General features: G+C 37.1%; 1 protein-coding gene across 1 annotated transcript in view; it reads left to right on the top strand.

Annotated features, from left to right (window-relative positions):
* LOC149006512 (U5 small nuclear ribonucleoprotein helicase) overlaps window positions 1-14363 on the top strand; it is a 125922-nt gene that overhangs the window by 45923 nt on the left and 65636 nt on the right. The window contains 6 exon segments of the mRNA XM_089167578.1: window positions 3342-3497; window positions 3588-3812; window positions 3905-4006; window positions 4101-4181; window positions 4278-4358; window positions 9147-9350. Coding sequence (XP_089023704.1) covers window positions 3342-3497; window positions 3588-3812; window positions 3905-4006; window positions 4101-4181; window positions 4278-4358; window positions 9147-9350 — 849 coding nt within the window.

Below are 14363 nucleotides of genomic sequence, written 5' to 3'. Positions count from 1 at the left end.
TCCCCTGGATCTTGCTGGAACTCTCAAATTTTTTTTTTTTTTTGGATTTTGGCTGAATTTTCACTTGCAACTACTCATAGCACATCTATAACATCGAAGGAAGATCAACCATTCTCTAGTTGTCTTATAAACTCATGATTTAATGACTTTTATAGAACTTCTAATGGTTGTATTATTTTATTATTCTATTCTTGAAAATTGAGATTGTGATACTCATATGAATGGAATTTTGATAACATTAAGGTTGCTTGATGCATTTGATACACTTGCTTTTCGTTTATATGCCTTAAAAGGTTCTATATTACATGTTGTATAACATTGCATTCTCTAATCCTACAACATTTTGGTTTCACACTAATGATAGACTTAGAAATCATACATAGGGTTGTTTTCTGACAAATCAAGGCCACCAATGTGTTCAAAAGGCCTTAAATAGGATAAATACCAAGTTTCAACCTAATTGGGACCCTAAAATCCAACGAGATAAGCCATCGAGTTGACGCCAAAAATTGTATATCTCGACCGAGATTGTAAATCTCGGTCGAGAGCGAGATCTTCTACCATGTCAATACATTCTAGAACTTTCCTAAACCAAAATCCAATATAACTCACAAACAAACTCATTTTCTAATTGCAATTTGACCAAAAAGGGAATTGAATCCTTAAAGACTTTATATCTCCTCCTTTCCACATTTCTACTTTGGGCTTTTCTGCAGAATTCCACTCTCTAAAGGTGGCATCCCAACTTTATGTACAAACTTTCCTTTTTTGAGTGCAATAATATCCTGGCCAAATTTTCTTCAAATATCCATAATGCTCTTGCAGGATTTGGTTGGTGATTTCATTCAAGCACAAATAATAAATCTTAATTAGGATTTGCTAGGAAATATATGAGATTACCAAAATTAAAGAAATTAAAAGGGAAGGGTGCCATATATTAATTTTCATGCAATATTGGGGTAAAACAATATAAAACAATTATGAACAGATGCAAATATAGCCAATTAATTATCCAAATAGTATGCATGAAATGAACTTATCAGATTTGTAGGATAATTTGATTTCTAATTCTTTTGATTTCTTTATCTGAGTTAATGTTGTCATTAGAAAGCTAATTTTATTTTATTAGAATAATATTTCAACTGCTCCCTGGCAAGAAGTTCCAGAAATTTGCCTTGTCAATTTGTCATTACTTTTGAACCAATGAATAGAAGTTTCTTCCACTTTTCCTATGTATGACATCTGCTGGCCAATTAAAATCCTCTTCTTTGAGTTGCTGAAGAGTCATGATCCCCGAGGAGAGTACTTGATGTCGGACTGTCGAAGGTTCAACTTACAGATGTCTAGGGAAGAAGTACAAAGAAGTGGTTGGAACCCTGGTACTATATCTTGGCGAAAAATTTGGCAGAATTTTCACCATACAATTACTTGGTGAAATGAATCATGGAAAGAAATTGAGAAGTTTGAAAAATAACCGAAATCTGGGTGAAATTTCTGAAATCTCACCGATATCTTGCGGCTGTTCTTATGCTAGATGTAAAAAATTTTAAAATCTGAATAAAAGATTCTAAAATTTTGCTTAAATTTTGGAATTTTGGTCATCTCGGTCATCTCGGTCAGGACTGAGATGATTGAGCTAACCAGAATTTCGCACATTGGTTGGAACATGGTTTTAATTGAAGTTTCACTTGATCCTGAAGTCAAGTTTTTGACAGATTTCTACTTGTTTTGACTGAGATGTTGGTGATTTTTCAAGTTTCAACACATCCCCAATAAAAGGAGGGGCACTTAATATGCATAGTATCATCAGTAACCCGAAGTGCTGTGAAATGTTAATTTGTTTTGACATTTAAATAATATTTCCATTCCGAACGTTTTGGACAACATTTGCACACGCCAAATTATGTTGGACTGTTACATGACTCGTCAGTATATAATGAGTTTTGAGGAGTCTTGGAGTTGTTTTAAAGCTTTCGAACAACTCAAAGATTGCTGAAATCACATTTATATTGAAATGTCAACTTCCAGTCAAATTTTATTTGATACCAAGTCGAAGAACAATAAACGATATCAACTTTGGGTCAAAACCACCGGTATTATTCTCTATATGAAACTAATGAATGCATCGGGTTCAAACTGCTGGAAACTGGCGATATAACAAGAAATAGGGTACCAAAAAAAAATATCAAAAAAATCTTATGGTTCTTGAAACCAAGATTTGAGTTAGCCAAAAGATCCTAATTTTGACTGAGATGGTCGAGATTTAGACAAATATTGGTTTTTGGCTCGGCTAAACTTGTGTTAAAACCAAGATTTATAACACTTTTTTGGAAAAACGAGTAGTACTAATCAGGGTTTTAAGTAATAGAGGAAGACAGTGGAACAGGTTTGTGGATGGTATCGCAAACAGTAAGTGTTACATCAGCATGCAAAGACTCTTGTCTGTGGAAAAGAGCAAAAATTTTAATTCTTAAAGACTAATTATCTAGAGAGGAATGAAGGATATATAGACTTTTCGGACTCAATTTCAGATACATAAAATATGAGCCTAAAAGAATCTCCTATTTAAACAACTTACCCGTGATTGGAAACTCGCTGAGATCTTTGTAATATCTCTCTCTCTTTCTTTTATCTCTAGATGAGATGGCATGATATATTGTATGTGTCTTTAATTTCTCGCTGTATCTTGAAATTTTACTTTATATGTCTGCTTTCCACCCAAACCTGACTCTGATGTCAACCAAAGAAAGTGTACCAGCTTGGCGGGAACCTTGTCCAACTATGAACATCTCTGATAGGTTAATTCTCTCACTCACTCTAAAAGAAAACTTGTGCTGTTCCATAGGATCTGATTTCTCTATATTTGTTCCATTATGAGTAAGCATAAAAAGTTCACTAGTCCAACCCTTCTTTGTTATAAGAGTAAACTAGGATTTATTCTGTCCTTCCTATTGCATTTGACCCTCACAAGAACATCCTTCCTTGAATTAGCTTCTCTACCATGCGTATTGTCTACGTTAGGAAGAGCTGCTGACATTCAAGTACCTGATCTATTGAAATTCTCAATTAGGACAGCCATTATGCGGATACCAGTGTCTGTACGTTTTGTGGATCAAAAGTCTTTTGTCCTTTTCTGTATTCATTTTGTTTCATTTGCTTGCTGAGATTCTTGTTAGATAATCAAACTATGACTTTCCCCTTGTTGTCTTATTTTGTTATTCTGATGGAGATGCTTGTTTGGCGTCGAGTAAATTAGTTTCTGACAATCTGTCTGTGTTTTGTAATGCTGAAAGTCCTATCTAGCTTTATTTTTGTCCCATAATTTCTTTCCACTTTTGCAGGTAATCAATATGGTTGCTCATTCTTCTGAGTTTGAAAATATTGTTGTAAGAGAAGAGGAACAGGATGAGCTAGAAAAGTTAATCCGTACTTCATGTCCACTAGAAGTTAAGGGTGGTCCTTCTAATAAACATGGAAAAATTTCAATCCTCATTCAGGTGCTTGCTTAATTTTAAACTGATTTGTGTAAATTTTTGCCTTGAGTAAATGCATTTGCATTTGAAAGAAATTGTTGGTTTTGGTTTCAGTTATACATATCACGAGGATCGATCGAGAGCTTCTCTTTAATTTCTGATGCAGCATATATAAGTGCAAACTTGGCCCGTATAATGCGGGCTTTATTTGAAATTTGTCTGCGTAGGGGGTGGTGTGAGATGGCTTCTTTCATGTTGGAATACTGCAAAGCCGTGGACCGCCAAATCTGGCCACATCAGCATCCTCTAAGACAGTTTGATCGGGATATTTCAGCTGAAGTCTGTCTACCTTTAATAGTTATATGCTAGTTTTGTTACTTTAGTTTGTTTTGCCCTGAATCTTACAAAATAATAATACCCATGTACTCCAGATACTGAGGAAGCTTGAAGAACGAGGAGCTGATTTGGATCGCCTTACGGAAATGGAGGAGAAAGAAATTGGAGCACTAGTTCGTTATGCACCTGCTGGAAAAGTAATCTCTTTCCCATGAGACTCTTTTGAATGCTTTATTAGGTCCTATACTTTAGTTTAGTTTTTTTAATTTTAATTCCTTTTTGTGTTGGAAGTTGGTAAAGCAATATTTGGGATATTTCCCATGGCTCAATTTGTCAGCAAATGTCAGTCCAATCACAAGGACTGTTCTTAAGGTAAGTGTATCATAATTGTTTCTCAAGCTTGGTTGATCTATTAATTGATTAATCGATTCTTGTCTTGATGTATTGCTATTCAATTTGTTGCCTTAGGTGGATTTGCTTTTAAAGCCAGACTTCATTTGGAAGGATCGGTTCCATGGTGCTTCTCTACATTGGTGGATTCTTGTTGAGGTATCGACTCTACTTGTCTCATATTACTTTGTTACCATTTACTTACATGGCAAAGTATGATGGACATTGTGGAATGTAAATCCATTGATAATTTCTTTCTAAACTTTTGCACATCTATACATTTTGTGGAGATCCTGATACTATCTTTTAGCAAATAAATCACCTTTCAAAATGCGTTGGTAACTTAAGAGAAACATCTGCACACATCCGTTGTGCTTGTTTGAAAACATACATTTGGTGCATGTAAGTTGTGTGTGACGCTGGTTGGAAGCATGGTGGGAGATCTCGCGAGATATCTCTTTTTTTTAGCTTGGCGAGACGAGATGGAGGGCAAGAATAGCGAGTTGGGATATCTCACTCGAGATCTCGTCATATCTCGCTATATCTCGCCCTGGATCTCGCCCTGGATCTCGCTGGAACTCTCAATTTTTACCTTTTTTGTGGATTTTTGGCTGAATTTTCACTTGCAACTACTCTTAGCACATCTACAACAAGGAAGATCAATCATTCTCTACTTGTCTTATGAATTTATGATTTAATGACTTATATAGAACTTTTAATGGTTGTATAATTATTTTATTCTTGAAAATTGAGATTGTGATACTCATATAGATGGAATTTTGATAACAATTAAGTTAGTTGATGCATTTGATATACTTGTTTTTCATTTGTCTTAAAGGTTCTATATTACATATTGTATAACATTGCATTCCCTAATCCTACTACATTTCGGTTTCACACTATGGGTAGACTTAGAAATCATACATAGGGTTATTTCTAACAAATCTTAGGCCACCAACGTGTTCAAAAGGCCTTAAATAAGCTAAATACCAAGTTTCAACCCAATTGGGACCCTAAAACCCACCGAGATGGGCCACCGAGTTGACGCCAAAAAGTTGTATATCTCGACCGAGATCTCACCGAGATGGTCGAGATCTCTCTTTTTCAAGGTGGCGAGATCTCTCTCGAGAGCGAGATCTTCTACCATGGTTGGAAGTTTCAGTCGAAATGATTGAAATTGCTGCTGAAATGGAACATAGGTTGAATCAATATCCTTCATGGCTTGGTTCCAAAGCCTGATTGGAACCAAGTCTGAAACTGAGATCCTGAGATTTGTCACAACTCTCTAGTTTGAGGATAAGTTAATTAAGGACTGAATTTTTTCTGGACATAGTTATGGTTTTGGATGGACTTATGCCCCACCTTCAGTGATTTCTTTATTTGAAAATACTTTCCTATAGGGGCCGTCCCTTGGTGTGATGATAAAGAGAGCTCTGCCTCTGTTTAAATGTGGGATTGTGTATGGGGGTGGCTATGTTGTGTCAAAGATGTTGATGGTTGTGACACAAATTTGATGTGCCTGTGATCCTCTCATTTGATGGTTTTGTGAAATTTGTCAAATGTAATACTTCGGTCCTAACAAAACAGGACTTGCCCGGGTTTTCCTACTCATTCCCATCTTTGTGGTCCTTGAACAATTTATTTTTCTATTATAGATTTGCTATATGTTTGTGAAATAAAATAACCGTAAGCGCACAGTATCGTGTAGCTAATGGGTCGATCTCAGGGAGATATGCCACCTAGAATTCAACTCCTTAATGGTAATGCGAGAGTGGAATGATTCAATTTTTGTTAACTAATTAACTAAACTAAACGATCCTAATCCATACATCTAATGGAATCGAATTAAGACGAAAAATAAAGCAAACATAACTAACGCATAAATAAAAGACAGGAAGAAAAAAATGCGAACAATAAAAATAAAAGAAAAAGGGAAGTGATTCGAGTATCAGCTTTGGATCGAGGGAAGGGGAGTATAATAATAATGACTTTGACCATGGACCCTTTGCCGTAGCTTATAGTCCACCGATCGGGGGAAAGGATATTAGAGAAAAAGAAATTGCAGAAAGGAAATGACAAAAAGTAAATAACAAAGCAATAATAGCAAAAGGGAAACCTTAACCAAAGAGAGGCACGACTGTAGGCATCTTTGATCAAGGACCCAGGGGAAGGGAGAACAGTAAGTAAATGCTGAAATTTAAATCCTAAATTAAGAATATGGAGGGGTAGATAGAAGCAAGAATGGAGGGGGGAGAGGAGATTATTGAAGAATCTTACTTGCATCTTCCAAACAAAACTTGAATAAACGATTCAAATCTCAGCCAACTCTAACAACCAGATCTAGATTATCTAGATCTGCAATTGCTAGACCCAGAGAGAAAGCGAATCCTCAAACTTGAAACTTGAACTTGAACTTGAAATTGCATTGATAAAACTAAAGGAATTACACTTGCATAAAATAAATTACACAACTTCAATATTCCTAAACATTCAATCTAAAAACTAGAACCCACAAAATAATTAAAGAACTAGAGAAAACCTAGAACAAGCTAAAGAGAATAGAAAGTGCAAGACTAAAATAAACTGAAGAGAAAACAAAGTCTAAGACTAAAGTAAACTAAAGAGGAAAAATAAAGTGTCAACTAGACCTAAGAGGGGAGGTAATATTTATAGGAGAAGGAGAATAATTTACAAACAAAGAAATAAAATAATAATACATAATAATAATACTAATAATACTAATAATAATAATAATAATAAGAAAAGAGTAAAATAGAAAAAGAAAACAAATAAAGAAAGAGCAAAATCCGTTAGAAATTCTAAGGAAGAGAGAAAGAATATGTGGAGAAAAAAAAAACAATAGTAATACGTGAAGAGGGAAAGTGGAAAGAAGGAATAAATAAATAAAAAAAACTGAACTTTACTTACATGTAGAGGATGTGGAGAAGAAAGAGAAAGAGTGGAAGAAGGAAAGAAAAAATAAATATACTTTTAGAAAATTGATTTTGGGATAATTATGGAAAATAAAATAGTGAAAAGAATAGAAAGTGGGAAGAGAGAGAGAAACTAATTAGAGAAATAAATAAAATCTAAAAAAAAAAAATGAAATCTTCTAGAAAAAATAGAAAATCCTAATCTTTGACTATTTGTGGGCCCCATACATTCATTCAATTACAATAAAGAAAAATAAAATAAAAATCCTAATATAATTTTACAAGATATTTTGGAGTTGGCCCATAATTGTATCTAGCCCATCATGCTCCAAATTAGGCCCACTTTCGCACTTGAGAATTTGAACGGACCTCTTGACATATAAAATCGCATGTTTAATACCCAAAACTCCATCTATTTGCTCAAGTCCTAAAAATTTATAAAATCTGCAAAAACAACATAAAACCCAAGGTAGCTCCACTCTAAGTGTGTAAAATGCATGCTTTATGCCCTAAGATTTCACACATAAATGTGCTCATCACTATACATATAGCAACACTGAAATTTCATTTGAAGTACCAGAAATATATGTTTATTTGGAATAGTTACTAAAAGCCTGTCAGAAAGTTATGGTCACCTGAAGTGGAAGTATACCCTTCAAACAATGATAGGAGAAAAGAGGGAAGAAAAGAGAAAAAGGATATGGCTCTAACTTCAGGAGTCACTGCCCTAAGTTGAGACTCCCACCTTGTTCAGTGTATGGCAATATATAACCCTGTGAAGGGCATAAAAGTTAAAACAGTGTAAATAGTTAAATTACTGTTCATGTTAACAGTACCCTGACTACTGTTCATGTGGACGGTGCTGTAAACTCATTAATGGTTGACTTCTAAATAGAAATTTAATCATGCTCCACATCTGCAAGTTGTTGGAACTGCCTTCAATGCTGTTCAATTTGTCCATGAAAAAATTGGAGGTGCCCCATTGGTCACCCATTTGCGTCAACCTTTAATAGTGGTATTGATAGCCCGATTAACAATCATAGGTGGGCGTGCTCCTTTCTCACTTGGTGTTCCCGTAGATCCAGAAATGATATTAATGCTTGCGAAGCTGATCTTTTTCTTGTCACCAATGCTTGGCTCTCTCTCTCCACCCCCCCCCCTCTTCTTTTCCTTCCTTCCTCACTTGCATCTTTCGCCTTAGTCTTCCTAATCAGTCTTTGTCATCTTCAATTCCAAGCGTTCTCTTCTTTTAATCCTACACCCTTCAATTTTTCTGACTTGTGGAGCACCCGTCCCACTTTTTCCCGCTGCATTCTTGGCCTAAACCTGTCCAATGTTTCTCCTCCCCTCTTCTGGTTTTTGCATTGCAATGCCAAATTGATTCTTAATTGCTGGAACTCCTTGGCTTCTGGTAACATCATCTCTTCTGTTTCCTCTTACTGTTCCAATCTTTCCTGTATCAAATCCCTTTTTCAAGCTGATTTTCTTGAAAGTCCTCTTGCAGATTAGGAAAAGGTCTCACTTCTGAGCTGGCGGCCTCTGCTGCTGAAGAAAGGAACTTCCTCTGTCAAAAATCGCGCATTAAATGGCTTGAGCTTGGTGACTGCAGTATTGCCTATTTCCACTATTCCTTCAAAGCCTGCTCTAACTTACATTGTATTCTCTCACTTTTGCTAGCAACTTAACAAATTTATTGATGAAAATTTTCAGATGGTTCAATTCAGGTTAGAAGAGTTGGAATTCTACTTGTTTACTGTGTGCTTGGAAACAATGATACTATGCAAATATAAGATACATCTCCCAAATTGATATGAAAGAGATAACTCAGTGCTCTCATGCCCCCACTCCCCAAACCAGTAGAAAAAACTAAAAAGCTTCCCAAAAGACTGGCTTTCCTAGTTTAATGCACTTGGGATCTGATGTTATTTGATATTTCTTTAAATAAGCTATTTTTTATGGAATTCTTAAATAGGCTTAGTGATTTTTGTTTTTGTTTTTGGACATTCTGGTGCAGGATTCTGAGAATGATCATATTTATCATTCAGAGTTCTTCACATTAACAAAAAGGATGGCAGCAGGAGACTCACAAAAGCTCTCTTTCACTGTTCCTATTTTTGAACCGCATCCACCTCAGTACTACATTCGTGCTGTTTCTGATTCTTGGTTGCATGCTGAAACTTTTCACACCATCTCTTTCCACAATCTAGCCTTGCCAGATGTAAGTATCGGGGCATTTGGTTTTGTTGGTATATGAAATGTCACAAGTTGTTGTTTACTGATATATTTATTGCATTTATTCATCTTATTATGCTATATTGGTGGTAGAGGATTCTCCCTACAACAGTATCAAAATCATGGGCATGCAGTTAAGCTTTTATTTTTAATCCCTGGATGTTTAAGGGGTTTTTGGGGGCTGCCTTCTATGTGCCATGCCTTTCACTAATTTAAAGCTTACCTAAGAAGAAGCTTGGAAATTTTACAGTGAACTGTTGTATAGGTTTGAGTCTTGCTGCTAATTTGAATTTTATTTAATTTGTAATTTCTAATCCTAACGGGAATTTGAAAGAAATCTATTGGGAATCCTAGAATGGGTGTGAGTCTTAGCTTCTGATTTGGAATCCTAGTATTGTTGAGGAATCCTTATTAGACTGAATTACTGTTTTATCCAGCCCAGCCATTAGGCTATACATATTTGACAGCTCTTGAAAGTTAAAGTGATTTATTGGATTAGAAATTTTGCTTGTTTGCTTTGCTTGAGAGACAGACTTCTCCCCACCCTCTTCTTCAAATTTCCTCTAGCAGCCCCAAGGCTGCCATATTTGTGCTCTTGAAGTTCTATAATGTAGACCTGAGGATGGGATTGACATGGTGGAGCTTAACAGCAAGTAGTAGGAAAACGGGAAAAAAGGGAAATCCGGCAATTCAATTTTCAAGAGACTCTCAAACTTTAATCTCAATTCACTGTTTGCAGATTACCAGCAAATATATAAGGGATATTATAAGACTCTTACTATTACTATAACAACTTGAAAAAAGTCAACTCTAAATCTCTTACATTGTAAACTATAAAGGATAAAAGATAAAAAGTAAAATGCTGAAATAATTTAATTGATTAAATCCAACCCTTGTTGGACTGAAACACATTGGAATGTTTCTTTTCAGGGTTGGGCCTCCAAAGCCTAGCATGCCAGTCTAGCTAGTCTAGTGATTCTGCAGCTCTACTCCTTTGAGAAGAACTTAAGTTAGATGAGTTCAGATGTGGTCTGAACTGGTCATAGAAGATATACACCAACTATCTTCTCGGGCTTGATAGAAGGAATATATTGTGCAAGGAGGAATTTTATATTAAGGCTACCATGATTGATGGAATATGCGTTCTCTTAAGTACAGTTGGAGGTCTCGTGAGATCTCTTTTTTTGATACCTCAAGACGAGAGATCTCATGCAGGTCGAGATGATACCATAAAAATACTACATTTTTTGCCCAGATCTCAGTCAACTCTAGATCTCAGTTCTTCAACCTAGTCTTTATAAATGCCTCATTTTGGTTGAGACTTGAGTCTACTAGTTGAGATATCTCGATCTTGATCTGTCTCAACACTCCTTCCCCCTTTGTTGGTTCTCGTGTTTTGGCTGGATTTTTCATTGAAAAGTTGGTAAGATCTCTACCTATGTTGCATGAGCAAGATATTTAGCTCATCTACAACAAGGATCTAATGATTTTTAGCCAATCTTGAAGTAAGGTTAGTGTTATTCCCAAACTTCAAATTTGTTTTTATATTTGAGAAACTATTTTCTACATTGGTGGAGGTGGTGCTGGTGGAGTAGAAGTTAGAGGAGCTCCTTAGAGTGATTGTTTTAGGTACCTAGGTTCATCATAAATAAAAGAGGTGATATAGAGGATGATGTTTCCCAAAGAATTAAAATAGGGTGGATGAAGTGGAGAGGTGCGTCCGGGGTCTTGTGTGATCGGTGTATTCCATTAAAGCTTAAAGGAAAATTATAGGACCGTTGTTTGACCAGCTATGATGTACGGTGCAGAGTGTTGGATGTTAAAAAGAATCATATAGATAAACTCAGTGTAGCAGAAATGAGGATGCTAAGATGGATGAGTGTAAAAAACTAGGAAGGATAAGATAAGGAATGATCATATTAGAGTTGGTTTTGGAGTTGCTCCCATAAGTGATAAGCTTCGAGAAAGTTGTTTGAGGTGACATAATCACATTCAATAGAGACCTATAAATGCCCTTGTACAGAGAAGTGATATAATCTAGATTAAAGGGACTAGAATAGTTAGGGGTAGACCTAAGGTAACCTTAAGAAAAATGGTGAGAAAGGATATGCATAGCTTAGGCCTTGTATCTAGCATGGCCTCAAACAAAACTGATTGGAAGGCAAGAATCCATGTAGCCGACCCCATTTAGTTGGGACTAGGGTTATTGTTGTTGTACTCTCATGGTGTAACTTATAAGACACCAGGGTTGTAATGTGAAATAGTGAACAACTGGATATGTTTGATATATTATTTGACTTTAAACCTTTATGTTTTCATTCGTATCAAGTAATGTTTGTGTATTTCGTGCTAACAAGTCTTCACGCTCACTCCTTCAACGCATAGTCCTCAAAGTTAGGATTGAGCTAGAACTCATCATAGATGCACTTGTTTTCTCACAAATCTAGGGCCATCACTGTGTTTAAAAGGCCTAAAATAGGCGAATTACCTGATTCCAATCCAAACTGAGCCCTAAAACCCATCAAGATGGGCCCTTGAGTTTGATTCAGTTGATCGAGGATTTTTACTAGATCTCCACCGAGATCTTGTTTTGTTGAGGGACCCGGGACTGAGATCTCGAACCATGAGTTATAATTTGTAACCATGGATGTAGGGTTACGGGTGAAAGTGTAATTTCCCTAGAATGTGGCTGCCAAGGAGTTTCCAGGATAGGTTTGGGGGCTTCTTGGATCCATTTGGGGGGCCCCACCTAGGGTTTCAGACAAGGGGTCCTTGTGTTCACATCAATACTTCCCTTCTTGGAAACATTCATCTCTTAATGAATGTGATGCTTTAGCGCTCTTGGATCAATCCCTGGCTGTTCCTTGATGTAGACTCTTCCTCGCGTCTTGCAGTGGGGAGGAAGTCGTAAGTAGAGGGCTGCCAATATTGCTCGTAGACAGAACTCTAGAAGGACGATTGCTTGAGGGATCTGGTCTTCAAATCTAGGAGCCTCTCTTTCACTGAACCAAGGGGGCTTAAGGTAGTGGCTGATGAAGCTTATGGAGTCTTTCTCTATCACCACCTCTGTGAGTAGCATGACTATGGCTTGGATGGTCCTTGAAGTGTCCCTCCAGGAAGAAACGTGGGACCAAGGGCTTGTCTCACATGGAATTAGGGCTGGTATAACCCTGATGTACGGGACCAACATCTTCTCCATGGTGCTAGGAACATATGGGGTCCTCAGTGGTGTAGGCCTTCTTTAACTCTGACTAGTGCTGCTGGTTTGGCAAAGCTTCTACACTCTGTGAGGGCATCTTTGTCAATCAAAATGTGCTGGACTTCAAGGACTTGAGTCTTCTTTTGGTCCTTTATTGTGCTAGTTGTAGGGCCACCATTGAATCCTTCGAGAGTGGCTGAAGTTGCCATAACCAGCGGCTGTGTCTCCTGTGTCAAGTCACTAGGATCATGGTACTGGGTCAAAAGTACTGCTTTGCGAATAGAGTCGTGAGGGCTGCCTCTGGTGGTGGCCATAGAGTCTCTGTGTCCGGAATTGATTGGTGCATGTGCACGACAACAACCCCCCTTCTTTGACAAGACTTCCTGGCTAGGTGCTCTTCTACTCCAAAGTTGATTTTGTCAATCTTCTCTAGCACTTCTTCTGCAGAAAGCTTCTTACTGGGTGGAACTGACCTTTTATCTGATTTGGCTTGATATGTAGAGTCACTTATAGTGTTGCCCTCTATTGGTAGAACCTCTTGGGTTGGTTCTTCTGGCTTTAGCTCTTCATGGATTGGAGGGGACTTGACTACTTCAGTCTGAGGTGCGGGACTTGGACTGTGCTGATGTGCTTGGCTGGCTCGTATCTTCTTGATCTCTGTCGGAAGGTTTCATGGTAATAGGACAATTGCATGACCATTGTGCCTAAACTAATAGATATTCTCTTTCCCCCTAATGGTAACATCATTGTCAAACAACCAGGTCCACCCAAATACAATGTCACTCACCCTTATAAGAATTACATCACCCCAATTTTCATTAGAGTAAACATGAAGACTAAATGACTAATAGGGACTAAACATCTATTAGAAACTTCTAGCCTATAATTTCAGATTGGCCCTTTTTACAAATACATCATACACCAAGTTGACACTACTACCACTATCAATGAACACCTTGCTTGTATGATACCCTCCCAGGTAAACCACTGATCTGATGCAAACATGCTCCTAAGGCTAGTGTTTCTAATCTCAATGCTCTACAGTGCTATCCAATTGGTAGTAAATCTAGTTATGCCTGGCTTCACGAAGTCACCCTGACACTTGTCCCTCATCATCTTTAATGCATATGTGTGGTTATAGATGAAGGTGCTAACTTGTTGGGCTTGCTCCGCGGTTTTCTTCACAAGCTTGACCTTTCCATGTCCTTTAGCATTAAGTCAATGCAGTGAGCAGCACATGGAGTCCAAAAGAGCCTATATTTGTCCATCCATCAAGGCATCAATACAAAGTCATAAAGTATACATGTAATGTAATATATGTATTTAAAAATAAAAATTAGTACTATATGTTTGATACCTGGAGTTCTTCTGCATCTTCAACCCAATTTTTTTGTAGTTGGAGCCATTATCAGTCACAGTTTGGATCACATTCTCCACTCCAACCTCCTTCACCACTTGCTTTAATAATATATTAATGTATTTTGCATCCTTTTTATCATCGGATGCATCTACTGACTTGAGGAACACTGTCCTCTCATCACAATTCAACATGAAATTGAAGATGGACTGTCTAGTGGGACCAATCTGACCATCAGCCATGACAGTCACTCCATAATGAGCCCACATGGGCTTTAATCCATTATTATACTCATTTAACTCCTCATGATGCTTAGGCAAATTGACATTATATATCTCATATGGAGTCAGTCCTTGTACACCACTCCTAGCCCTACCTATCTCCTCAATCATATCCCTATAGTAGGGCCCTTGAGTTGTATGTGCTGAAGTACTATGGTAATA

Source organism: Hakea prostrata, chromosome 8, assembly GCF_041222555.1.
Source record: "Hakea prostrata isolate BN-2017 chromosome 8, UWA_Hpros_2, whole genome shotgun sequence".
Classification (NCBI taxonomy): domain Eukaryota; kingdom Viridiplantae; phylum Streptophyta; class Magnoliopsida; order Proteales; family Proteaceae; genus Hakea; species Hakea prostrata.
Note: the sequence above shows the minus strand (reverse complement) of the source record. Positions and strands in the feature narration are given on the sequence as shown.